Source organism: Nycticebus coucang, chromosome 12 (genome assembly GCF_027406575.1).
Source record: "Nycticebus coucang isolate mNycCou1 chromosome 12, mNycCou1.pri, whole genome shotgun sequence".
NCBI lineage: Eukaryota > Metazoa > Chordata > Mammalia > Primates > Lorisidae > Nycticebus > Nycticebus coucang.
The window spans coordinates 90,172,199-90,200,108 of record NC_069791.1 but is presented as its reverse complement, the minus strand read 5'-3'; the positions used below and the strand labels follow the sequence as shown (position 1 = coordinate 90,200,108).

Genomic DNA, 27,910 nt, shown 5'->3' with positions numbered 1-27,910 from the left:
GTGTATTTGATGGGACCATTCCTAATGTGCACAATGCACCGGTACATGTCAAAAGTATTAAGAGTAGAGTATAAATGTCTTAACATGACAAAGAAGTAAGTGAGGTGAAGGTTGTGTTAACCAGTTTGAGGTAAGTATTCCAAATTATATATAAAATCAGCACATTGTACCCCATAAATGCATTAATGTACACAGTTATGATTCAATAAAAAATAAAAGAAAATGGACTACATACCTCATTTCTGATCATCACTCCAGTTTCCTTCTAAATACTCCCCTTGGGAAACTATTCACTATTTCCAGTGCCTAGTTCACCCTCTAAAGCAATTTTTGAACTCATTTTCTGGAATGGCTATAATTTCCTGAATATTATCAAAGTGTCTTCCTTTCAATATTTATTTTTGGCTAAAGAAAAAAGTCATTGCAGGCCAAATCCGGTGAGTAGGGACAGCATTCCCATGCACTTATTTTTTACTTGCTAAAAACTCCCTCATAGATAGTGAGTGTGAACTGGTACATTGTGTGATACAAGAGCCATGAGTTGGTGAAAAGTTCTGATTATTTTCATTTAACTTTTTTTTTTTTTTTGAGACAGTCTCACTTTTTTGCTCTCAATGGAGTGCCATAGTGTCACAGCTCACAGTAACCTCACACTCTTGGGCTTATGCGATTCTCTTGCCTTAGCCTCCCAAGTAGCTGGGACTACAGGTGCCCACCAAACACCTGGCTATTTTTTTAGTTGTCATTGTCATTGTTGTTTGGCAGGCCCGGGATGGATTCGAACCCACCAGCTCCAGTGTATGTGGCTAGCACCCTAGCCGATGAGCTATAGGTACTGAGCCTATTTTCATTTAACTTTTTCAAGCATCCTTTTCAGCACTTCCAGATAGTATACTTGATGAATTGTTTGTCCAATTAGTACAATTTAATAATGAACAATCCCCCTGAAATAAAAAAAAAGATTAGCAACATTGTTTTGACTTCTTTTGGATTGATGCAACAATTTTGGTCATGGAGAATTAGCTGACTTCCACTGCACACTTTGATGCTTTGTTTTAGGGTGGTATCAGTACACCCCTGTTTAATCATTAGTGATAATATGTCCCCCCAAATCGACTTGCTTCTACAAAAGGTCTTGGCAAACTTGAATTCTCCTTTGCTTTTGTTCATCGCTGAACTGCTTCAGGACCATTTTTGCACACACTTTTCTTATCCCAAGATCTTCAGTTATGATTTTTCTGTTTCTCTATCAATGTTTACTTGGTCTACTATGCTTCTCACAGTCAGCTGACAATATTGACCCATATTTCAACAAATTTTTGCAATGTTTTTATCAATTCTCATTACTGGCCACCCTGACCTCTCTTCATCAGTGACACTTTCTTTCTTTTCAGAAAAAATGTTTAATCCATTTGTACACTGCTGTATGGCATTATCCCCATAAACTTGGACTAGCATTCCCAATTCACTTCCACTCTTGCCAAGATTAATAAGAAATTTAATGTTCGTTCTAGTCTGTTGCTCTTATTCAAACGTGGATATTCTTGCAAAAGCACACAAAAAAATGCAAATGGCAATAATGAATGCCACTCAGCTTGACACCACCACACATTGACCCAAGCATAGCTGTGAGACATTGATATACTAAGGTTATAAAACCTTGTATGGTGCTGCCAACATAAGCACATGATGGCAAGTTTGCAAACTTAATTGTCAGATCTCGGAAATACACATATACTGTGTGTGTGTTTACATATGTATATACCCAAAGATGAAATCTCTAGTTCATGAAGATATCTACACTTCCATGTTCATTGCAACAACTGGATTTACAATAGCCAAGATACGGAAATAACTTAAAGGCCAAACAATGAAAGAACAAAGTAAATGTAGACTATATATACAATGGAATATTTTTTCTGCCTTTAAAAAGGAAATACCACCATTTCCCACAACATGAAAATTTCACATTTAGCTAAGTGAAATAAACCATACACAAAAGAAAAACAGTTTATGTCCTCACTTATATGTGGAATGTATTTCTAAAGGAGCTCAAATAAACAGTGATGGAGAATGAAGCAGTGGTTAGTTACCATGAGTGGAAAGAGAATGTGTAGATGTAGGTCAAAGGATACAAAAAGCTGATTTGAAGGATGAAAAGGTCTAGAGATCTAATGTATAACAAGATCTAAAGTTAATTAAATCTTATTGCATTGTTTTAGGGATTTTTAAAGTAGATTTTAGCTTCTCTTGTGACAAAAAAAGTAACTGTGAAGATCGATATATTAATATGCCTCACTATAGTAACTATTATATAATCTATATTATCTAAGTTTCCATGTATCTATATATATCCCATAATACCATATTATAAGCCTCAAATATAAACAATAAACCTATTTTAAAATAAAAATGGAATTATAAAAACACCCAAAGCCCAGTAAATACAGATATGCATAATATACAAGTATGTACATGTATGTGTATATATGCATATGTTTATTATATGTTTTTCAGTGTATGATTAGCACATAATATTACATATGTGTATAATAGTGTGTGTACATGTGTGAAATACACCCGAAAGGAGAATTTTCATTAGTCCATGACAATAGGGCCCAGCATTATCACTTTTAGGCATTTGCTTAAGTGGGCTGAAGATGTATGTTCACATAAAAACCTGCACATGAATGTTTACAGTAGATCAATTCATCATCACCATAAGCAGAAGCAATTAAAATGCCCTTCAGTGTGCTACTGGGTAAACAAACTGGTTCATCCATATAGTATAATACTACTACTCGGTGATGAAATAAACTAAGTTAATGATTTACTAAACAGCAAGTATGAAACTTAAATGAAATTTGCCAAGTGAAAGAAACCACACTTACATAGCTACTTACATATGCTTCATTCATACGACATTTTGGAAAAGTCACAACTCTTAAGGACTGAAAATAATTCAGTGGTTAAGAGAGATGGAGGAGTAGAAAAGGTTGATTACAAAGGGATAATATAGAGGAATTGTAGGATGATGGGACTGTCCTACATGATACTGGAGTGGTATAAATAATTTTGAACATTTAAAATTTCTATGGGGAAAACTACACTGTTTAAAAAAAATTGCCAGGATATCTAAGAATCCCAGGATCTACTGTAGACCAGGATGAATGAATCCATAGAACTTTTGTTGAAGGAGATAGGAGCAAAAGACATGACTTGTTAGGAAACTGTTTGAAATGGATACTCTAAAGCTAAAGACAAGATAAATATGCATAAATTCTTCTGTCTGGTTGGTAAAATTTTGTAACAAGGGTACTTTCTTATGGGGATAGTTTAGGGTTCAGGTTTCTCAGTATTAGAAAAATTACATGGGAGCCAACCTGAAAGATCTCCTATTGTCCAAAACTAGAAGATTCCAATCATCAAAATAAGTGAAGAAAAAAACCAATGTTTTATTTCCTCTGAACTAAAAACAATAGTAATAATTTTTACTCAAAGAATAGAAAAAATTTTAGTTTTCTATATTTATATAAATAATTATATAAGTAAGTGGATGGGCAGGCATAAATATTCCTTAGAGGAAATTTCCAAGTAGGACACTCCCTTCCCCTTGAGTATGGGCTGTACTTAATCACATGTCTCCAAAGAATAGACTATATTCTTAATCCAGACAGCACCTTAGCCCAGTGATGATGGTTAATATGACTATTGATGTCATGTTGATATCAAATATCCTCTGATATAATTAGATGAAGAGGGCACTTCACCTTTATGGTATCCTTACCCCAACTCATAGCCTCAGTCTCTTAGTGAGAAAACATCACAATAACACCAAACTGTGGAACATTCTCAAAAATGCCTGACGAATATCCTTTAAGAACTCTCACAGTTACGAAAAACTAAGGAAAGAATGAGAAAATTTCACAGATCTGAGGAGACTTTGAAGACATGCCAAGCAAATGCAAAGCAATATCTTGAATGGGATCCTGGAACAAAAAACAGACAAACAAACAATAGACCCTGTGGAAAAACCAGTGAAATCTAAATAAAGTTTGTATGCATTACAAATTGTATTTCACCAATGTTAATTTTTTAGTTTTGACAAATGTACAATGAGTGATGTGAGATGTAATATGGGGAAAGCATGATATAGGGTATATAACAATATTTCTCAGGGTTTTTGTTAATGACCTTATAAAGAGTCCTCTTAGACAATTTTCTTCCCTATTTGCTCCTCCCATTAAATTTTAATACCACAGATATACTCTAGATTTGTGTGTGTACTCTGGTCCTCTTAGGCTGATACTAACTCTGTTGAGAATACATGGTGTACAGGAATGTTCTGCACTGCCTTTCCAATTTTTATACAAAGACAATTCTTTTTTCAAAATTAAAAGCATATTTAAAAAAAAACTTTTCTACTCAAGTACCAAAACCCACAAATTTCCTCAATCTAGTAAAGCATATCTATGAAAAAAATTATAGATTACTGATGAAATTGAACATTTTCCTCCTAATTTTAAGAATAAGGAAAAGATGTTTCCTCTCATCAATTCCATTCAGCAGATTCTTGGAAGTTCTAGTCTGTATCAGAAAAAGAAAGGAAGGAGTCAAATGAAATTATCTGCTGCAAATGACAGAATTATGTATACAGATAAGTCCAAAAAAACTACCAAACACCTACTGCAACTAATGTGCTAATTTAGCAAAATCACGAGATATAAGTACAGAATATAAAAATAAATTCTAAACCTACACCAACATTGACAAAACATTTCTGAAGAAAAAATTTAAAATATCTGAACAAATGATAAGACATCTTAATTTTGTTGATTGGATAATTCAAAATTGTTAGGATGTAAATTCTCTCTGAATTGATGTATAGAGTCAATGCATTCACAGTCAAAATCCCAGCAGACTTTCTTAAAGAAATTAACAAGCTTATTTTAAAATTTTTATGAAAATATAAAGGATCTGGATTAGGAAAAATAATCATAAGAAAGAACAATGGCAGAGAACATATTCCGCCTGATTAAAGCTACAGAAATTAAGACATTGTCATACATGTAGAGGTGTAAGGATGAACAAACAGACCAACAGAAAGAACAGGAAAATGGGCTGATACTGTATTTGGTCACTGTATTTTCTTGGAGGTGCCAATATAATTCACTAGGAAAAGGAAATATTCTTAAATTGTGCTAGAAAAACTTGATATTTATTTGGAAAGAATGAATCTTGATCACACCCTACACAAAATTAAGATTATCATAAAGCTAAAATGATAAACCTTCTATAGCAAAATGTATGGGAATATCCTTGGAGTAGGCAATGACTTGTTAGGATAAAAATCAACTTACTATAAAAGGAAAATTGATGAATTGGACTTTATTAAAATTTCCCATATGAAATAAAAAAGCAAGATTCAAATCTGACACAAGATTCCAATTCATAATACATGTATATAAAGGACTTATATAAATTAATAGAAATATTTCTTTTTAAATGCCATAGGACTGCTAAATTTCTATAAAAGTGTTTATGTACTTGCTCTTCATACCAGTAAGAAATTGCATGTTGTCACAGGTCAAATGGCAATACTTTATTTAGCAATGTCTTCCAGTCATTCAGTTGTACCACTTCTTGTGTGTGCTTCGTTTCATCTTTCAAATGTCCAGGGTCTAGAATAAAAGTCTTTGTCTATATAATAATTAATTCAATTTTCATTTATGTCAGTTAATTGAAATTTAGAAAGCAGCTATGTAATTCCATGCAGTATTTCAATTCTAGGCAGTTGGGCATTATGATCCCTAAAGGAAGTATTTACTATACATTTATGTGATGAAACCATGTTAGCTTCCTGAAATTTCAACTATGGGAAGAGCTTCGTTACAACAATTAGCTTTGCTATCTTTGACAAGCTTTAATTGCCTTTTTCTTTGTTCAGCTCAGCTGTTTTTTTGTCTGTTGTACTTAGCAATCTTTGTTTTCTCATTTAGGGTACATCAGTGAAGGATTCCTGGTTGTGCAACATGCCTTAGATAAAGCCATCATGCTCTATCATAGCAGCACTGAAGCACAAAAGATGTTTAATGATACCAGCATTTTTGTTCAACGATTTCCATACCCATCATATCCTCATGATTATTTCTTTTTATTTGCTGGCATTTTCATTCCTATAGTAATTGTATGTATCTTCTCTTTGAATCATCTTATCCTCATTCAATCCGTTGTGTGGGAAAAGGAAAACCGATTGAAGGTAACTCCACTTGTAGAAAATAGAACATTTTGTGGGGGAGGGGCAAATTTATGTAGAGATTTGAATTATTTCTTCACACTCAACACTGTTTGATTTTTATGTCTTAGCAGCAGCGAACACTAAGTACTTAGATCTGTTAGCAATATTCCATAATTTTTATTAGAATTATTAGTATGGTTTTTAGTTTTAGTTCTAGGTAATGTTTTCACAATAGTTTTACAGGTAGCATTTAAATGCCAAAAACCTAAAACCTTGCCAGAATAAAGAAATAATTCATTGGGCTATTGGAATTATTAATATATCTAGATGAATTTCAATACCATTTCAAGATTCTATGATTTTCTTTTTTTTTTTTTTATTGTTGGGGATTCCTTGAGGGTACAATAAACGAGGTTACACTGATTGCATCTATGAGTTTCTAATTGTTTTTTTTTTTTTTTACCAGTTTCTGATCTGTGACTTTATTTTTTTTTAAATGACCACTGATAGTCTTCTCCAGTATTATATTATGGTCCAGAGCAGGTTGTGATAAGCCAGCCAGAAACTTTGTAGTTCAAAATCTAATCATCACCCATTTAACCAATTATTCATTCAATGGTTATTTATTTATTATGTACTTTGTTGCAGGGACTCTGACAAGTCATAGGTTTGAATCCTGGCTCTATTATTTACTAACTGTATAACATGGCATATCACTTTTATACTTTATTTTCTCAGATGTAAATTGCGATTATAATACCTAGCTAGCAGGGCTGTCAAAATAAGTGAGATATTATATGAAAAATTATCACTCTTAAATTTACCCAGGCCTGCTTATGTGAGTCGTATGCGAGGACATGCCTGTAGAGTGCTTAGTATAGTGCCTGACCAATAACAACTGCTCAATAACTGTGATCTGTAGCTATTATATCTTGGTCTCTCCATCTCACTTATTTCCTGTATGTAATCATGAATCATATCATTTTCTTCCTTTCCTTTATTACTGGCAACACCACTTTACAGGTCAGATTCACATTATTTCTTCCACCTATCTCTTCCCATCTCTCTACCTACTATTTCACTTCCTAATCTGCCTGGCATATTGTTGCCTTGGTAATTATCCTGTAATGCAGATGGCTATACATGCATTTTATGAATGTATTTATCCTATTGCCTGCTGAATAAAAAATTTAATTAAGCATATAAATTTTCAAACATTTGGCACCTAGTTACTTCCCATTATGATGATGATGTTGTTGTTTACTCCAGTTAATCCCATTCCTTCCATCCAAAATGAATGGCTTAATTTGAAGCTTTTTTTGTATTTGTTTACTCTGTAATGCCTTTCTCTTTTCTGACTGATGAACACACACTAATTTCCTTGGCTTACCTTTCATAGCTGCCATCTTCTTGTTGACGTTTCTCTTTAATTCTTAACTATAATTAAGTACTTTTACCTTTGTGTCACCTAGAGCATGCTGTACAAGCCATTCATATGGCTAATAATATTTATTTTTTTATTTTATAACATACATACACACAGAAAAGTGCAAAATCCTAAGAGTGTAGTTGGATGGATTTATCTCAAAGAAAACAGGTTATTGGTTCCATATGAATATTATAAATATATTGGAATTTTGCTAGTGAGTGAATGTATAGATTATTTTGATAATATAAATATTTTAACAATATTAATTCTTCTAATCCATCAATACAGATAGTTTTACATTCCTGTGTCTTGTTCTTTTTTACGTATTTAGTTTTATATTAATAGGGTACAAATGATTAGGTTGCATTATTTGCATTTGTTACTTAAAGTTCAAGCTCCTCACCCAGGGGGTTGTGTTGTATACCCTCCTGCAGGGGGACAGCCCCCACACAACCCAGATATCCCTGATGCTTGATGGAGACAAGAGAATGAAAGAAATAAAGACAAAGGAGACAAAGTAAGATTTTAAAAGAGGGGCTTAGGGGGCCATCGCTACCAAATTGTGAGAAACAGGGAAGGCCCCATGTTCTAAGTTAACTGAGTATTTATTTATTCCATATATAGTCTTCAAATCAGCAAATGAATAATCATAGGGGAAAGCAAAAAACTACACTATATAGCATCCTTTACAGTATTTACCACATTGACTTAGCCACTGTTTAACCACTTCAACTAAGTTGTTCTTAAATTACTTAAGCTCTGTTATTTATAAAGTAAAGAATTGGGATGCAGTTAATGAAACAGAACAAAGCTTAGAAGCAGGATGCAAGAGCAGACAGCACGTTTGACCATGCTCACAGTTTCCACAGGAGACAATTAAGTCTTCAGGTCCCTGAAGGGCAGGTAGGCTGATGACATACCCATAGCAGGAATGGGAGAGAAAGAAACTATTTTTCGTATCTAGTCCTGAGAGATTGTTTCTCTTATTAAGGAGCCAGCTGCCCATGCTGTTCCCAGCACATCTAGCAACCGCTAGGTTAGCCCTCAGAGACCTTTGTACAGGCTCTGTGGTGGAAGGGTCAGGCCTCCCTAAGACATTTTTTTTGACATTTTACTTAGGAGGCTGTTCTTTAAATTCACTCAGGTAAATACAAAATATGTAAAGTCATCTTCTTCTTTCATGGGTGAATAGTATTCCATTGTATACATATACCATAGTTTATTTATCCATTCATAAATTGATTGACAATTTTTTTTTCACATCTTGGTGATTGTGATTTCTTTTCCTGTTCTCCAAGGCCTGTGCTGTCGTGTTCAACAGACTTTTGGGGCTTCCAATACATATTGTGATCTCCCTGCACACTTGTTCCCTGAGATAGCTACATCTTCTATCTGCCTTTTATCCCTTGCCTCACAATCTTTATTCCCTAATTGTTAAAATATTCCATAAATTGCAATCTAAATAAATACTTCACGAGGATAGCTTCCTCTGCCTCTACTCCTCAGCAAGTTCTCCCACATTTTCACCCACATCCTTCCACTGTGCCCTTTTCCTCCTCTCCCCTCCTCCCTACTTGAATTTAATTGTATGTTTTTTTTCTTATGTGAGCACATAGTTGTTTATCTATTGGTCTCATATTAATATTTTTATTGTTTTTGTTTTTGAGTTTCATTGTGTCACCCTCAGTAGAGTGCTGTAGCATCATAGCTCACAGCAACCTCAAACTCTTGAGCTTAAGTGATTCTCTTGCCTCAGCCTCAAAAGTAGCTGGGATTACAGGAGCCCACCACAATGCTTGGCTATTTTTTGGTTGCAGTTGTAATTGTTGTTTAGCAGGCCTGGGCTGGGCTCCAACCCGCCAGCCTATGTATGTGGCCAACGTCCTACTCACTGAGCTATGGGTGACAAGCCTTGCTTTTTCATTTTTGTGATGCTTTACTAACAAGAATGTTCTTCAACTTCATGCAGGTAAATACGAAAGATATAAAGTTTTCATCTTTTTATGGCTGAATAGTATTCCATGGTATCCATGTACCACAGTTTATTAATCTATTCATGTGTTGAAGAGCACTTGGGTTAATTTTATGTCTTAGCAGTTGTGAATTTAGCTGTCATTAACATTCAAGTGCAAATCTCAACTAACTATACTACAAATAAATATAAAGAAAAAATCCAATTTATAATAGCGAAAATAATTAAATTACATTGAAAAAATGCTGAAGAATACATTTTGCCAAGGAAGTTAAAATACTGTATATTAAAAAGTATAAACCCTTAATAAAATAAATTGAAAAGGATACATATGTCTTATCAACCTTAAAAAAATTTTTTTATTAAATCATAGCTGTGTACATTAATGCAATTAAGGTTTGCAATGTGTGGGTTTTATATACAATTTGAAATATTTTCATCAAACTGGTTAACATAGCCTTCATGGCATTTTCTTAGTTATTGTGTTAAGACATTTATATTCTACACCTAGTAAATTTCACACGTACTCTTGTAAGATGCACCATAGGTGTAGTCCCACCAATTACCCTCCCTCCACCTATCCTTCCCCCTCACCTCCCCTTCCTCTCCCCTTTCCCCATATTCTTGGGCTATAATTGGGTTATAGCTTTCATATGAAAGCTATAAATTGGTTTCATGGTAGAGCTGAGGACATTGGATACTTTTTCTTCCATGCTTGAGATACTTTGCTAAGAAGAATATGTTCCAGCTCCATCCATATAAGCAGGAAAGAGGTAAAGTCTCCATCTTTCTTTAAGCCTGCATAATATTCCATGGTGTACATATGCATTGATGTATTCATGGGTCAATGGGCACTTGGGCTTCTTCCATGACTTAACAATTATGAATTGGGCTGCAATAAACATTCTGGTACATATATCTTTGTTATAATGTGATTTTTGGTCTTCTGGATATATACTTAGTAGAGGAATTGCCGAATCGAATGGCAGGTCTATTTTTTGATAGCGTTCGCCAAAAATCTTTCAAAAGGAATATATTAGTTTGCATTCCCACCAGCAGTGCAGAAGTGTTCCCTTTTCTCCACATCCATGCCAACATCTCTGGTTTGGGGATTTTGTGATGTGGGCTAATCTTACTGGAGTTAGATGATATCTCAAAGTAGTTTTGATTTGCGTTTTGATTTGATGATTAAGGATTTGATGATTAAGGATGATGAGCATTTTTTCATATGTCCGTAGGCCATGCACCTGTCTTCCTCAGAGAAGGTTCTCTTCAAGTCCCTTGCCCACCCTGAAATGGGATCACTTGGTCTTTTCTTGCTAATACTTTTGAGTTCTTTGTGGATTCTGGTTATTAAACCTTTGTCGGAGACATAACCTGCAAATATCTTCTCCCATTCTGAGGGCTGTCCACTTGCTTTACTTACTGTGTTCTTTGCTGTGCAGAAGCTTTTTAGTTTGATCAGGTCCCAGTAATGTATTTTTAGTGTTGCTTCAACTGCCCGGGGGGTCGGGGGGTGCTACTCATAAAGTATTCACCCAGGCCAATTTCTTCAAGAGTTTTCCTTGCACTTTCTTCTAGTATTTTTACAGTTTCATGTCTTAAGTTTAAATCTTTAATCCAGTGAGAGTCTATCTTAGTTAATGGTAAAAGGTGTGGGTCCAGTTTCAGTCTTCTATAGGTTGTCAGCCAGTTCACCCAGCACCACTTGTTAAATAGGGTATCTTTTCCCCCACTGAATGTTTTTAATATCTTATCAAAGATCAAATAACGGTAAGTAGCTGGATTCATCTCTTGGTTCTCTATTCTGTTTCATACATCTAACTCTCTCTTTTTGTGCCAGTACCATGTAGTTTTGATCACTATCGATTTATAGTATAGTCTGAGGTCTAGTAATGCGATTTCTCCTGCTTTGTTTTTATTTCTGAGTAAAGTCTTGGCTATTGGAGGTTTTTTCTTTACCTTTTTTTAAATTTTATTTATTAAGTCATTTGTACATAGATTATGAATACATTTATGCCATTATGGGATTCAATGTGTTGATTATTTATACAAATTGGAGTGCTTACATCCTAATTAACATAGCCTTCACCTCATTTACCCAATTACAGGGTTAAGACATTTGTGTTCTACACCTGATAGATCCAACTTGTACTTGCAATATGCTCCATAGGTGTGATCCCCCTATTAACCCTCCGTCTATCGATCCATCCCCCTCCCTTTCCCTCCCTGACTCCTTCCCTCTTTCATCCTAGGCTATAGTTGTGATTAATCTTTCATATGAAAGTGTGAGTGATTATAAATTTGTTTCTTAGTAGTATTGAGTACCTTGGATTTTTTTCCATTCCTGAGATACTTTACTAAGAAGAATATTTTCCAGCTCCATCCATGTAAACATTAAAGAGGTAAAGTCTCCATTTTTTTAATGATGCATAGTATTCCTTGGTATACATATACCATAATTTATTAATTCATTCATGGGTCAGTGGGCACTTGGACTTCTTCCATGACTTGGCAAGTATGAATTGAGCTGCAATGAACAATCTGGTGCAAATATTTTTTTTGCCAAATGATTTTTGGTCTTTTGGATATACACCTCGTAGAGGAATTGCAGGATCAAATGGCAGGTCTACATTTAGATCCCTGAGTGTTCTCCAAACTTCCTTCCAAAATGAACAGACTAGCTTGCATTCCCACCAGCAGTGCAGAAGTGTTCCCTTTTCTCCAACATCTGTAGTTTTGGGATTTTGTAATGTAGGCTACTCTTACTGGAGTTAGATGGTATCTCAGAGTGGTTTGGGTTTGCATTTCTCTAATGATTAAATATGCTGAGCATTTTTCATGTGTCTGTAGACCATGCATCTGTCTTCTTCAGAGAAGCTTCTGTTCATGTCTCTTGCCCAGAATGAAATGGGATCACTTGTTTTTTTCTTATTAATAAGGTTGAGTTCTCTGTGGATTCTGGTTATTAGACCTTTTTCAGAAATATAACTTGCCAAAATCCTCTCCCATTCTGAGGGCTGTCTATTTGCTTTACCTAGTGTGTTCTTAGCAGTACAGAAGCTTTTTCATTTGATCAGATTACAGTAATGTATTTTTGATGTTGCTTCAATGCCCAGGGTGTCCTCCTCATAAAGTATTCTCCCAGCCCAATTTTTTCAAGTGCTTCCCCCTGCATGCTCTCCAAGAATTTTTATAGTTTCATTTCTTAAGTTTAAGTCCCCTAACAAGTGAGAGCCAATTTTTGTTAGAGGAGAAAGGTGTGGGTCCAGTTTCAGTCTTCTACAAGTTGCCAGCCAATTGTTTTCCCCAATTTATATTGTTGATAGGCTTACTAAAGATCAAATGACATTAAGTGGGTTCACCTCTTGGTCTTCAATTCTGTTCCATACATCTACCTCTCTATTTTTGTGCCAGTACCATGCTGTTTTGATCACTATCAATTAATAGGATAGTCTAAAATCTGGAAGTGTGATTTCTCCCAATTTATTATTCCTGAGTTATGGCTATTTGAGGTTTTTTCTGTTTCCATATAAAGGGAGTACTAATTTTTCCAGGGCTTTAAAGTATGACAGAAGTGCTTTAGTAGGGATCTCATTAAATCTGTACATTGGTTTAGGTAGTATAGACATTTTAACAATGTCGATTCTTCCCAGCCATGAGCATGGTATATTTTTCCATTTGTTAACATCTTCTGCTATTTCTTTTCTCAGAGTTTCATAGTTCTCTTTATAAAGATCTTTTGTGTCCTTAGTTAGATACACTTACAGATATTTCATCTTCTTTGGCACTATTGAAAAGGGAATAGAGTGCTTGGATGTTTTTCCCCCTTGACTGTTGTTGGTATATACAAAGGCTACAGATTTGTGAGTGTTAATTTTGTATCCTGAGACATCACTATATTCCTTGATCACTTCTAGGAGTTTTGTAGTTGAGTCTCTGGGATTTTCCAGATATACAATCATATAATCTGTGAAGAATGACAGTTTCATCTCCTCTGGTCCTATTTGAATCCCTTGATTGCCTTCTCTTGCCTGATTCTGATGGCTAAGACTTCCATTACAATGTTGAAAAGCAGTGGAGACAATGGGCATCCTTGCCTGATTCCTGATCTGAGTGGAAATGATTTCAATTTAACTCCATTCAATACGATATTGGCTGTGGGTTTGCTGTAGATGGCCTCTATCAGTTTAAGAAATGTTCCTTCTATCCCTGTTTTCTTCAGCATTCTGATCAACAAAGGATGCTGGATGTTATCAAAAGCTTTTTCTGCATAAATTGAGAGAATCATATGGTCATTGGTTTTTAATTTGTTTATGCAATGTATTATATTTATGGATTTACATATATTGAACCATCCTTGGGACCCTGGGATGAAAACCACCTGGTCGTGATGTATAATTTGATTGATGTATTGCTGGATTCTGTTTGCTAGGATCTTATTGAATATTTTTGCATCAGTATTCTTTAGAGATATTGGTCTATAATTTTCTTTTCTTGTTGAGTCTTTTCCTGGTTTGGGAAATCAGGGTGATATTTGTTTCATAGACTATATTGGGAAGTATTCCTTCTTTTTCAATATTTTGAAAAAGGTTAAGTAATATAGGTGCTAGTTCCTCTTTAAAGGTTTGGTAGAATTCTGATGTGAAGCCATCTGGTCCAGGGCTTTTCTTTTTTGGGAGATTTCTTATAGTTGATGCTACTTCAGAACTTCTTTATAGGCCTGTTGAACATTTTCCACTTCTTTCTGGCTTAGTCTAGGAAGATGGCATGTTTCCAAGTATTGATCTATTTCCTTCAGATTTTCATACTTCTGAGAATAGAGTTTTATGTAATATTCATTAACGATTTCTTGAATTTCTGAAGAATCGATTGTTATTTGACCTTTATCATTTCTGATTGATGAAATTAGGGATTTTACTCTTTTGCTTCTGGTTAGGTTAGCCAAAGGTTTATCTATTTTATTGACCTTTTCAAAAAAAAACTTTTGATTAATTGATCTGTTTTATGATTCTTTTGTTTTCAGTTGCATTTAATTCTTCTTAAATTTTGGTTATTTCTTTTCTTCTGTTGGGTTTGAGATTGGAATGTTCTTCCTTTTCCAGTTGTGGGAGATGTCTCATTAAGTTGTTGATTTCCTCTCTTTCTGTTCTCTTGAAATAGGCTTGCAGAGCTATAAATTTCTCTCTTAGGACTGCCTTTATGGTGTCCCAGAGGTTCTGATAATTCATTTCTTCATTGTCATTTTGTTCCCAAAATTTGGTAATTTCCTTCTTAATCTCATCTATGATCAAGCTATAATTATATTTATGCAAATGCAATATGGTGTCATCAGTTTTATAACAGCTAAAATTGAAAGATGAGGTATTCAGTGTGGATTTGCCACATCATTCTAAAGTGTGTTGGCTATTGCAGGAACAGATGTTAGCCAAAGTTTTGTCTCTGTGAGAACATATAATTAAATTGTATGAAGAACAGAATAAGCAATGCAAATTATTGAAAGAAGGTTTGTGTAGGAATGCATTATTTCTGTGTAATAGCATGTTAAATCAAAATGACTTGAATATTTCTTTGCAAGATAAAACTAAGGTAAACAACTTTTTGTTGTTGATTATTTTGCATTTTTTAGTGCCTTTACCATTTATTTCTGCTCTGATATTTATTATCTCTTTCCTTCCACTAATTTTGGGTTTGTTTTTATTTTAATTTTCTATTTCCTTGGGGTTCATTATTAGATTAGTTTATTTGAAGTCTTTCTACTTTTTTGATAAAATGTTTATCCCTGTAAACTTCTCTTATCATGCTGCTTTTGAGTTCTTTCTCTTTTTCATTTTTGTGTTTGCTCTACTAGAGAGCTTTATATTTTCATGTATTTTTATGATAGTAAATATCATCTTTTCACTTCCAGGTCTAAGATTACATCAAACATTTCTCATAGGGCTTATTTAGTGGTGATGGATTCTCTCAGGTTTGGCTTGTTTTGAAAAAACTTTATTTTTCATTTGGGAAGGATACCTTTTCTGGACAGCATATCATTGGCTCAGAGGTGTTGTGTGTGGTATGTGGTTTTTTTAAGCACTTTGAATGTATTAACCCATTCTCTCTGGCCTGTAATGTTTCTTATGAGAAATCCACTGCTTGTGTCATAGAGGTTCCCTTACATGTCACTAGACAATTTTTTTTTAATAACAATACCAAAGTTTAAGATAAGGACTAGAAACAAAAACATCATAAAGAATGAATGAAGATAAATACATTCGGAAAAGAAATCAGATGATTGCTGCAATGAAATATTGAGCAATAATAATAATAATGCAAAAAAGTAACATTCACATTGTCAAATAAGAGTATGTCTATTATAGAATGCTTTGACTGTGAGGTTCAGTATGGAGTCATCAATTAACTTCTTATTATTTTTTTCAAAGTCTCAAAAAATAGACAACTAATATTTACAAATAAAAATAAAAGAAAATTTAAAACAACAGATCATGCCTATTCTTACAGACAATAGAAAAAGAAGAAACACTTCAAAATCACTCTGGATACACCTGATATTAAAATTGGAAAAATATATTATTATAAAGGGGAAATTACAAACATATTTCACTTATAAATGAGGATGCAATATCCTAAACAACATATTCACAAGTTAAATTAAAAATTAATGTTTATGTACTTTGTTCAAAATTAAATCCAATTTATGTGAGAATTAGTCACTATATTCTTTTCTTTTTTTTTTCTGTTCCTTTCCCTGAACCACTCCCTCCTTCTCTGCTTTCCCCTTCCCCCATGCTTCACCATGTCATTAATTGTCATTAGACAATTAGAACACTGAGGAGTATAGGCACAGGTGGCACATTTCTTAAACTGATCAAACCCATCTATGACAAACCCATAGCTAATATTTTACTGACTGGAAAAAAACTGAAAGCTTTTCCTCTTAGAACTGGAACCAAACAAGGTTGTCCTCTGTCACCAATACTAGTCAACATAGTGCTGGAATTTCTAGCCAATACAATTAGACAAGACAAGAAAATAAAGGGCATTCAAATGGAAACAGAGGAGGTCAAACTCTCCCTCTCTGCTGATGATATGATCTTATACTTAGAGAACCCTAAAGACTCAACCACAAGATTGTTGGAAGTCATCAAAAAAATACAGTGATGTGTCAGGTTATAAAATCAATGTCCACAACTCAGTTGCCTTTGTATACTCCAACCACAGCCAAGATGAGAGGTTAATTAAGGACACAACTCCCTTCATCATAGCCCAAAAGAAAATGAAATACTTAGGAATATACCTAACAAAAGAGGTAAAGGACCTCTATAAAGAAAATTATGAAACCCTAAGAAAGGAAATAGCAGAGGACTTTAATAAATGAAAGAACACACCACGCTCAAGGCTGGAAAGAATCAACATTGTTAAAATGTCTATACTTCCCAGAGCAATCTACTGATTCAATGCCATCCCTATTAAAATACCAACATCTTATTTTCAAGACTTGGAAAAAATGATTCTACATTTTGTATGGAACCAGAAAAAAACCCATATAGCTAAGGCAGTTCTTAGTAAATAAAAACAAAGCTGGGGCATCACCATACCAGATTTTAGGCTGTACTAAAAAGCCATGGTGGTCAAGATAGCATGGTACTGGCACAAAAATGGAGACAGCCATTTAGAATTGAATAGAAAACCAAGAAATGAAACCAACAACTTACAACTACCTAATCTTCGATAAACCAAGCAAGAATGTCCACTGGGGAAAAGACTTCCTATTCAATAAATGGTGCTGGGAGAATTGGATATCCACATGTAAATGACTGAAACTGGACCCGCACCTTTCTCCACACACAAAAATTGATTCAAGATGGATAAAAGACTTAAATTTGAAGCATGAAATGATAAAAATCGTCAAAAATGGGATTTAATTAAACTGAAAAGCTTTTGTACAGCCAAGGAGACAACAACCAAAGCAAATAGACAACCTACGCAATGGGAAATCATATTTGCATATTTTGAATCAGACAAAAGCTTAATAACTAGGATCTATACAAAACTTAAATTAATCCACAAGGAAAAAACCAACAATCCCGTATATCAATGGGGAAGAGAGATGAACAGAACCTTCTCTAATGAAGACAGATGAATGGCTAGTAAACACATGAAGAAATGCTCATGATCCCTAATTATTAGAGAAATGCAAATTAAAACAACGCTGAGATATCATCTAACCCCAGTGACAATGGCCTATATCACAAAATCTCAAAACTGCAGATGTGGTGCAGATATGGAGAGAAAGGAACACTCTTATACTGCTGATGGGACTGCAAACTAATACAACCTTTTTGGAAGGAAGTATGGAGAAACCTCAAAGAACTCAACCTAGACCTCCCGTTTGATCCTGCAATCCCATTACTGGGCACTTATCCAGAAGGAAAAAAAATTTTATTATAAAGACACTTGTACTAGTCTGTTTATCGCAGCTCAATTTACAATCACTAAAATGCCCTTCAACCCAGCAATGAATTGGCAAGCTGTGGTATATGTATACCATTGAATACTATTCAGCCATTTTTAAAAATGGAGATTGTGCAGCATTTGTACTAACCTGGATGGAGGTGAAACACATTATTCTTAGTGAAGCATCACAGGAATGGAGAAGTATGAATCCTATGTATTCAACTTTGATATGAGGACAATTAATGACAACTAATGACAATTTTCTCTTGCTCTTTTTAGGATACTCTTTGTCTTTGACTTTCGAAAATAAGACTATATTATGCCATAGAAAAGAACTTTTGTGGATCTCTGAGCTTTCTCTGTCAGGATGTCTAAATGTCTTCTTCAACTTGGCAATTTTTAATTTACAATTTCATTAAATAGATTTTCTATGCCTTTGGGATTCTCTTCACCTTCAGTAACATTCAAATTTGAGTATGTGGTTGCTTTATTTTGTTCTATGAGTCATATACACTTTTTTCAATGATTTATATTCTGCTTTCTTTTGTGTGTGTGTGTGTGTGTGTGTGTGTGTGTGTGTGTCTGATGGTGTTATTTCAAAAGACCTGGCTTCAAGTTCTGAATTTCTTCCTTTTGCTTGATTTAAGGTTTTTTACAAAGGTCATGAATACATTTTTATTTCATTCACTGAATTACTCAGTTCCAGAAATTATTTGTTCTTTTAGGTAAATTTCTCATAGCCCGGGTTGTTTTTCTAATTTCTTTGTATTTTTTTAAAGCTTTATTAAGGTATAAGAAATATTTTCAAAATTCATCATTTAATGTATACAACTTGATGAGTTTGGATAGATACATACCACCATGATATTATTACCACAACCAAGATATTAAATATATCCAGCAGTACTACCTCCAAAAGTTTCCTTGAGTTCTTTTTTATGTGTGTATATCTTTGTATTTTTAATTTGTGTTCTCTTATAGCACATTTATATTTTTATAGTATCATTATTTTTAATTCTTTTTCCTGCATGTTATGTTTATTCATTGAAATATGTTACCATAGAAATATTATATTTTTTGAAGATATCACATTTCGCTGCTCTTTCATATTTCTTATGTCCTTATGTTGATATTTGTGCATTTGGTTTAACAGTCACTTCTTCCAATTTTTCGTTAGGAGATTTTTTTATTGTTTTTTCAATCTCAGTTCTTGAAATTTGTCTGTTCAAGATATCTATTTCTTCTTGGTTAAGTCTAGGGAGAGGATGAGGTTCTGAGTATTGATCCATTTCCTCCACATTGTCAAATTTCTTCACATAGAGTTTCTTGTGGTACTCAGAGATAATCTCATGTATCTCTGTGGCGTCTGTTGTTATTTCCCCTTAATAAATTATGATTGAGTTTAGAAGAGATTTTACTTTACTGTTTCTAGTTAATCTGGCCAAAGGTTTATTGATTTTATTTATTTTTTTGTAAAACCAACTTTTTGTATCCAGAAATTCTTTATCTAGGCCAATATCATGCAGAGTTTTTCCTATATTTTCTTCTAGAATTTCTGTAGATTTCTGCCTTAGGTTTAAATCTTTTAACACCATTTATTGAATGAGAATTCTTTTCCCCACTGTATGCTTTTGTTTTCTTTGTCAATATCTTCTTAATCTCATCTCTGACCCAGGTATTCAGCATAAGGTTATTCAACTTCCATGTTTTTGTATGAGTATGTAGATTCCTGTTATTACTGAGTTCAACTTTTATTCCATGGTGGTCCGAGAAGATGCAAGGAATAATTTCTATTCCTTTAAATTTACTGAGGTTAGACTTGTGACCTAAGATGTGATCAATTTTGGAGTGTGTCCCGTGGGCTGATGAGAAGTATGTGTATTCAGTTTTTTTGGGATGAAATGTTCTGTAGATGTCTGCTAAATCCAAATGTTGGATGCTTAGGTTTAAATCTAAGGTTTCTTTGCTCAGCTTCTTGTTGGAGGATCGATCCAACACTGCCAAAGGAGTGTTGAAATCTCCAACCATTATGGAGCTGGAGGAAATCAAGCTGCTCATGTCTGTTAGAGTTTCTCTTATAAATTGAGGTGCATTCTGGTTGGGTGCATAGATATTAATAATTGATATCTCATCATATTGAGTATTACCTTTAACAAATATGAAGTGACCATTCTCATCCTTCCTTACTTTTGTTGGTTTAAAGCCTATTGTATCTGCAAATAAAATTGCAACCCCTGCCTTTTTCTGAATATCATTTGCCTGAAAAATGGATCACCATCCTTTCACCCTGAGTCTATATTTATCTTTTAAGGTAAGATGTGACTCTTGTATGCAGCAAATATCTGGCCTGAGTTTTTGTATCCACTCAGCTAACATGTGCCTCTTCAGAGGACAGTTTAAGCCATTCACATTAATGAAGAATATTGATAAGTCTGGTAAAATTTTGGATATCGAGTTTTTTGAAAGTCCAGTAAACATTTTTAATCCTTTTGTCACTGTGGAAGTTGAAGTTTGATCGAAGGTTTCTGAGTGAGTTTACTTTTGTGGTAGAGGATTGGGCTGGTCATTATGGAGGATAGGTCTGAGAATATCGTGAAGAGCTGGTTTGGTTATGGTAAATTTCTTCAACATATGAATGTCATTAAAGTATTTAATTTCTCCATCATAAATGAAACTCAGTTTAGCTGGATACAGGATCTGGGGTTGAAAGTTATTTTGTTTTGGGAGATTAAAAGTTGATGACCACCCTCTTCTGGCTTGAAAAGTTTCAGCAGAGAGGTCTGCAGTCATTCTAATTTTCTTCTCTTTGTAGGTAATGGATTTCTTACATTTGGCAACTTTCAGAATTTTCTCCTTCATATTAACTTTAGTGAAGTTAATTATGATATGCCAGGGGGATGTCTTATTCGGATTGAGTCATGCTGGGGTTCTGAAACTGTCTGCTATCTGAATTTCAGAATATCTTGGCATGTCTGGAAAATTCTCTTTCATAATTTCATGGCCTCTGTGCCTTGCAAGGCCACTTCATCATTTTCAGGGATTCCAATGAGATGGATATTAGCCTTCTTCGAATTATCCCAGAACTCTCTGAGAGAATGATTCAGTTTTGCTCTCCATTTCTCTTCCTCTTTGAAAGTTTGGGAGCGTTCAAAAGCTTTGTCTTCAATGTCAGAAATCCTTTCTTCTGCTTGCTCCACTCTGTTACTGGGGGATTCTACTGTATTTTTCAGATCTTTGAGGGCTGAAAATTCTTGCTTCAGTGGATCAAACTCTTTGGTGGTTTTGTCTTTAAATTCGTTAAATTCTTCAGACAACTTTTGAATTTCTCTTCGAATTTCTAATTCTGACTTTTGAATTGCTCCTCAAATTTCTAATTCCAAATTTTTCTCCATTCTATTAATCTTGTTTTCAATCCAAATTCTGAATTCGATTTCTGACATCTCGGCCAGCTGTTTATGAATGGGATCTTCTCTTATATCTGCCATATCTTTCTTGGGGGGGTTGATCTATTCTGGTTATTCATGTTCCCAGTGTTTTTCCACTGATTACACCCCATGATTGTTTTACCCTATTTGATTTTTCCCCTGGAGCTTTGTCAAGGACCCGTACAGCACTGTGGCCTGAAAAACTCGGACCTGTTTTGTGTGGTGGGACTAAGTGATTCTGTGTTGTTTTCAGCTGGTCTCTGTTTGACCCTAGTGAAACAGTTACTCTGGGTTGAAGTCTCAGCTGTGGAGAAATACCAGCAATTAAGTTACTCCACCCCCCACAGGCAACAATTGGAAAAGGAAAATCAAACCTTCCGACAACCGCACACCCAGGGCACCACCATTTGAATAGTCCTCGGGCTATTGGCTCAGTTCAAAAGGTCCAAATCAATTGTCTCAGTCAGCACCTGTCTCAGGTGGGACAGTTTAATAGGTCTCTGGCAACTGGATCGCAGGGGTCTGGTGACGACTCAGATATGGCTTGCTCCGGTGCTCCGTGGAGTCAGGAGGACCCACCAGCAAATAGATCAGTCTGGGAAGGTTGATGCCTCCTTCCCCACCTTGCACCTCTGTCATACCCAGTCACTGATAGCCCCGCAGTTGGCTGTGACCCAGTTGCCTGTAGTAAACAGATACCCCAGGGGTTTGCACCTGCCTGAATCACAAGGAAATCTATTTATGCTCAGCCAGGCTGCTGTGCTCTGCCTCTATCTAGCAGCAGGAGGTGAGGCCTGACAACCTTGGGTGCTTGATGGAAGCTGGGGGTGTTCACTCAGTTCCAGCCCTGCCCCTGGTTGATGTTACTGACAGAACTGAACAGAACAACTTTGTGGGAATTGTCCCTGCTAAATTCCCCTGCAGAAGAGAAGCTGTTTTGAGTTCCCAGAGCCTGTGCTTCAGGCCCTGTCTTTGCTCCTGCAGGTTTGTATTCGGTTAGCTGTCAGTTCTAGCCAACTGTCTTCTTTTGTCTATAGGCTGACGATCCCCTGAGGGCTGGGTGCATCTTAGGCTCAGTAAAGCGGTCCTCTGGGTCAGCCCCGTTCTGGGAACTTCCTGGCTCTGCGTGTGCGTTTCTAGTCCCCACACTCCACCCAGGCCTGTACCGCCTCAGGCAAATCCTTTACTCACGGGGCCTGTGTTTCTGTCCCAGATCTGTTCCATGGTGGTTGCCACCTGAGTAGATGCCTGTCCTCCTCTGGTTGCCCAGGGAGAGAGGGGGTGTGTCTTCAGAATATCTGGGAGTGAGCCCTATTATTGCCTAAAGACAGCTGCTGCTCTGCACCTTGGGGCACCACCACTCTGGTGTGGTTCCCTCTCAGCCAACCGTCCTCTCCTCACTCTCGTGCCCCAGAGTCAGCACTGACCAGCTGCAGTTTAGGCCCTATCCACACCCAAGAATCTGGACTCCTTGGGGACAGACCTCCATACCTCAGCGTGACAGTGGAGAAAAGTGCTGGGAGCTCAGAGTTGCACATAAAGAATATATACAGTTTTATACAGTTTTATGCCTGGCAGGAAAACACTGTGGCACCATAGTAGGGCAGGTAGGTCCAGTTTTTAGAGGGTCTCTCTTGTGGAGTGTAGTGGGAGGACCTTTGAACTCTGCTCATTTATTTATGGGGCACTCCAAACCATTCTTATGGGTGAGGGGACTTTTGTCCACTTGGTGATGGATTTTGTACCTTTTGTTTGTATCCTTGTGGTTACAGCTGGCCTCAGCTGGGTTGATGTGTGTTCTTCAACCTTCTCTAGGTGCAGCTCTAATCCACCAGGTTACTTGCGAAATTTCTGTCCTTTAACTCTCCTTCTGGATGGGAGCCTCGGTGGAAACTGGCTTCAGTCAGCCATCTTGTACCAAAGCCGTTTTTCTGACTTCTTAAGGATAATAGAGCTCTTTTTTAAATATCTGAAAAAATGTGATGTTGGTATTTTTTTTTTATTAAATCATAACTGTATACAATGATATGATTATGGGGCATCATACACTCACTCCATAAACCATTTGACACATTTTTATCACAGTGGTTAACATAGCCTATCCGGCGTTATCTCAGTTACTGTGCCAAAACATTTACATTCTACATTTACCAAGTTTTGCAAATACCCCTGTAAGATGCACCACAGGTGTGATCCCACCGATTCCCCTCCCTCTACCCCACCCCCCTTTTCCCACTTCCCCCTATTGTTAAGTTGTAGCTGGGTTATAGCTTTCATGTGAGAGTCCCAAATTAGTTTCATAGTAGGGCTGTGTACATTGGGTATTTTTTCTTCCATTCTTGGGATACTTTACTAAGAAGAATATGTTCCAGCTCCATCCATGTAAACATGAAAGAGGTAAAGTCTCCATCTTTCTTTAAGGCTACATAGTATTCCATAGTATACATATACCACAATTTATTAATCCATTCGTGGATCGATGGGCACTTGGGCTTTTTCCATGACTTAGCTATTATGAATTGGGCTGCAATAAACATTCTGGTACAAATATCTTTGTTATGTTGTGATTTTTGGTCTTCTGGGTATATGCCCAGCAGAGGAATTACAGGATTGAATGGCAGATCTATTTTTAGGTCTCTGAGTGTTCTCCATATATCTTTCCAAAAGGAATGTATTAATTTGCATTCCCACCAGCAGTGCAGAAGTGTTCCCTTTTCTCCTCATCCACGCCAACATCTCTGGTCTTGAGATTTTGTGATATAGGCTAGTCTCACTGGAGTTAGATGATATCTCAAAGTAGTTTCGATTTGCATTTCTCTGATGATTAAAGATGATGAGCATTTTTTCATATGTCTGAAGGCCGTGCGCCTGTCTTCTTCAGAGAAGTTTCTCTTCAAATCCCTTGCCCAGCCTGCGATGGGATCCCTTGTTTTTTTCTTGCTGATGCGTTTGAGTTCTCTGTGGATTCTGGTTATTAAACCTTTGTCAGAGTTATACCCTGCAAATATCTTCTCCCATTCTGAGGGCTGTCTGCTTGCTCTGCTTACTGTGTTCTTAGCTGTGCAGAAGCTTTTTAGTTTGATCAAGTCCCAGTAGTGTATTTTTGAAGCTGCTTCAATTGCCCGGGGGGTTCTCCTCATGAAATACTCACCCAGACCAATTTCTTCAAGGGTTTTCCCTGCATTCTCCTCTAGTATTTTTATAGCTTCATGTCTTAAGTTTAAATCTTTAATCCAATGAGAGTCTATCTTAGTTAATGATGAAAGGTGTGGGTCCAATTTCGGTCTTCTGCAGGTTGCCAGCCAGTTCACCCAGCACCATTTGTTAAATAGGGAATCTTTTCCCCACTGAATGTTTTTAATTGGCTTGTCAAAAATCAAATAGTGGTAAGTAGCTGGATTCATCTCTTGGTTCTCTATTCTGTTCCAGATATCTACTTCTCTGTTTTTGTGCCAATACCATGCTGTTTTGATCACTATCGATTTGTAGTAAAGTCTGAGGTCTGGTAGTGTGATTCCTCCTGTTTTGTTTTTATTTCTGAGTAATGTCTTGGCTATTTGAGGTTTTTTCTGATTCCATATAAAACGAAGTAATGTTTTTTCAAGATCTTTAAAATATGACAGTGGAGCTTTAATAGGGAGTGCGTTGAAATTATATATTGCTTTGGGTAGTATGGACATTTTGATAATGTTGATTCTTCCTAGCCATGAGCATGGTATGTTTTTCCATTTGTTAACATTTTCAGCTATTTCTTTTCTTAGAGTTTCATAGTTCTCTTTATAGAGATCTTTCACGTCTTTTGTTAGGTAAATTCCCAAATATTTCATCTTCTTTGGCACTACTGTGAATGGGATAGAGTCCTTAACTGCTTTTTCAATTTGACTGTTGTTGGTGTATATAAAGGCTACCGATTTATGAATGTTGATTTTGTAACCTGAGACGCTGCTGTATTGCTTGATCACTTCTAGGAGTTTTGTAGTAGAGTCCTTAGTGTTTTCCAGATACACAATCATATCATCTGCGAAGAGCGAGACTTTGATCTCTTCTGACCGTATATGGATACCCTTGATCACCTTTTCTTCCCTAATTGCGGTGGCTAAAACTTCCATTACAATGTTGAAAAGCAATGGAGACAATGGGCAGCCTTGTCTGGTTCCTGATCTGAGTGGAAATGATTCCAATTTAACTCCATTCAATATGATATTGGCTGTGGGTTTGCTGTAGATAGCCTCTATCAGTTTAAGAAAAGTCCCTTCTAGACCAATTTTCTTGAGTGTTCTGATCATGAAGGGATGCTGGATATTATCGAAAGCTTTTTCTGCATCAATTGAGAGAATCATATGTTCTTTGTTTTTTAATTTGTTTATGTGCTGAATTACATTTATAGATTTACATATATTGAACCAGCCTTGAGACCCTGGGATAAAACCAACTTGGTCATGATGTATAATTTGTTTGATGTGTTGCTGGATTCTGTTTGTTAGGATCTTGTTGAATATTTTTGCATCTATATTCATTAGTGATATTGGTCTATAATTTTCTTTTCTTGTTGGGTCTTTTCCTGGTTTGGGGATCAGGGTGATGTTTGCTTCATAGAACGTGTTGGGTAGTCTTCCTTCTTTTTCTACATTTTGGAACAGGTTGAGTAATATAGGTACTAATTCCTCTTTAAAGGTTTGGTAGAATTCTGACGTGAAACCATCTGGTCCGGGGCTTTTCTTTTTAGGGAGGTTTTGTATAGTTGATGCTATTTCTGAACTTGATATGGGTCTGTTCAACATTTCCACTTGATTCTGGTTAAGTCTTGGAAGGTGGTGTGCTTCCAAGTATCGGTCTATTTCCTTCAGATTTTCATATTTCTGAGAATAAAGTTTCTTGTAATATTCCTTAAGGATTTTTTGGATTTCTGATGAGTCTGTGGTTATTTCGTCTTTGTTGTTTCTGATTGATGATATTAGAGATTTTACTCTTTTTTTCCTGATTAGGTTGGCCAGAGGTTTATCTATTTTATTGACCTTTTCAAAAAACCAGCTTTTTGATTTATTGATCTGTTGTATTATTCTTTTGTTTTCAATTTCATTTAATTCTGCTCTAATTTTGGTTATTTCTTTTCTTCTACTGGGTTTGGGGTTGGAATGTTCTTCCTTTTCCAGTTGCGTGAGATGTCCCATTAAGTTGTTAACTTCCTCTCTTTCCGTTCTCTTGAGGAAGGCTTGCAGTGCTATAAATTTCCCTCTTAGAACTGCCTTTGCAGTGCCCCAGAGGTTCTGATAGTTTGTGTCTTCATTGTCGTTTTGTTCCAAAAAATTGGTGATTTCTTTCTTAATCTCATCTCTGACCCAGCTATCATTCAGCATAAGGTTATTTAACTTCCATGTTTTTGTATGGGTATGCAGATTCCTGTTGTTACTCAATTCAAGTTTTATTCCATGATGGTCGGAGAAGATGCATGGAATAATTCCTATTCCTTTAAATTTACTGAGGTTAGACTTGTGACCTAAAATGTGATCAATTTTGGAGTAAGTTCCGTGGGCTGATGAGAAGTATGTGTATTCAGTTTTGTTGGGATGAAATGTTCTGTAGATGTCTACTAAATCTAAATATTGGATGGTTAGGTTTAAATCTAAGATTTCTTTGCTCAGCTTCTTTCTGGAGGATCAATCCAACACTGCCAAGGGAGTGTTGAAATCTCCAACGATTATGGAGCTGGAGAAAATCAAGTTACTCATGTCTGTTAGAGTTTCTCTTATAAATTGAGGTGCATTCTGGTTGGGTGCATAGATATTAATAATTGAGATCTCATCATATTGAGTATTACCCTTAACAAATATGAAGTGACAATTCTTGTCCTGGCCCCAGTTGGAAAAGGAGAATCAAACCTTCCTACAATCGCACACCCAGGGCACCGCCTGAAAAGTCCTCAGTCTATTAGCCCAGTTCAAAAGGTCCGAATCAACTGTCTCAATCGGCACTTGTCTCGGGTGGAAGGGTTCAAGAGGTCTCTGGGAACTGGATCACAGGGGCCTGGTGACTCCTCTGACACGGCTCACCCCAGTGCAGCATGGGGTCAGGAGGAGCCACCCAGCAAACAGAGCAGTCTAGGAAGGTTGACGTCTCCTTCCCCACTTTGCCCCTCCGTCAGACCCAGTCACTGGTATCTCTGCAGATGGCTAACCCAGTTGCCTGCAGTGAACAGACACTCCAGGGGTTTGCACCTGCCTGAATCGTGAGGAAGTCTGCCAGGCCCCCGCAGACTGCCGCTATCTAGCAGGAGGAGATGGGGCCTGACATCTTTGAGTGTTTGATGCAGGTGATGGGAAGGAGGTGTTCACTCAGGCTTAGCCCCGTCCCTGATGGATGCTGCTAACAGAACAGAACAGACAACT

The 27,910-nt window shown here is 36.1% G+C and overlaps 1 protein-coding gene across 1 annotated transcript in view; it reads left to right on the top strand.

Annotated features, from left to right (window-relative positions):
- Nucleotides 1-27,910, top strand: part of LOC128562024 (phospholipid-transporting ATPase ABCA3-like) — a 222,445-nt gene that overhangs the window by 28,273 nt on the left and 166,262 nt on the right. The window contains exon 5 of the mRNA XM_053556640.1: nucleotides 6,000-6,259. Within this exon, the coding sequence (XP_053412615.1) occupies nucleotides 6,000-6,259 (260 nt within the window). The remainder of the gene's footprint in view (nucleotides 1-5,999; nucleotides 6,260-27,910) is intronic.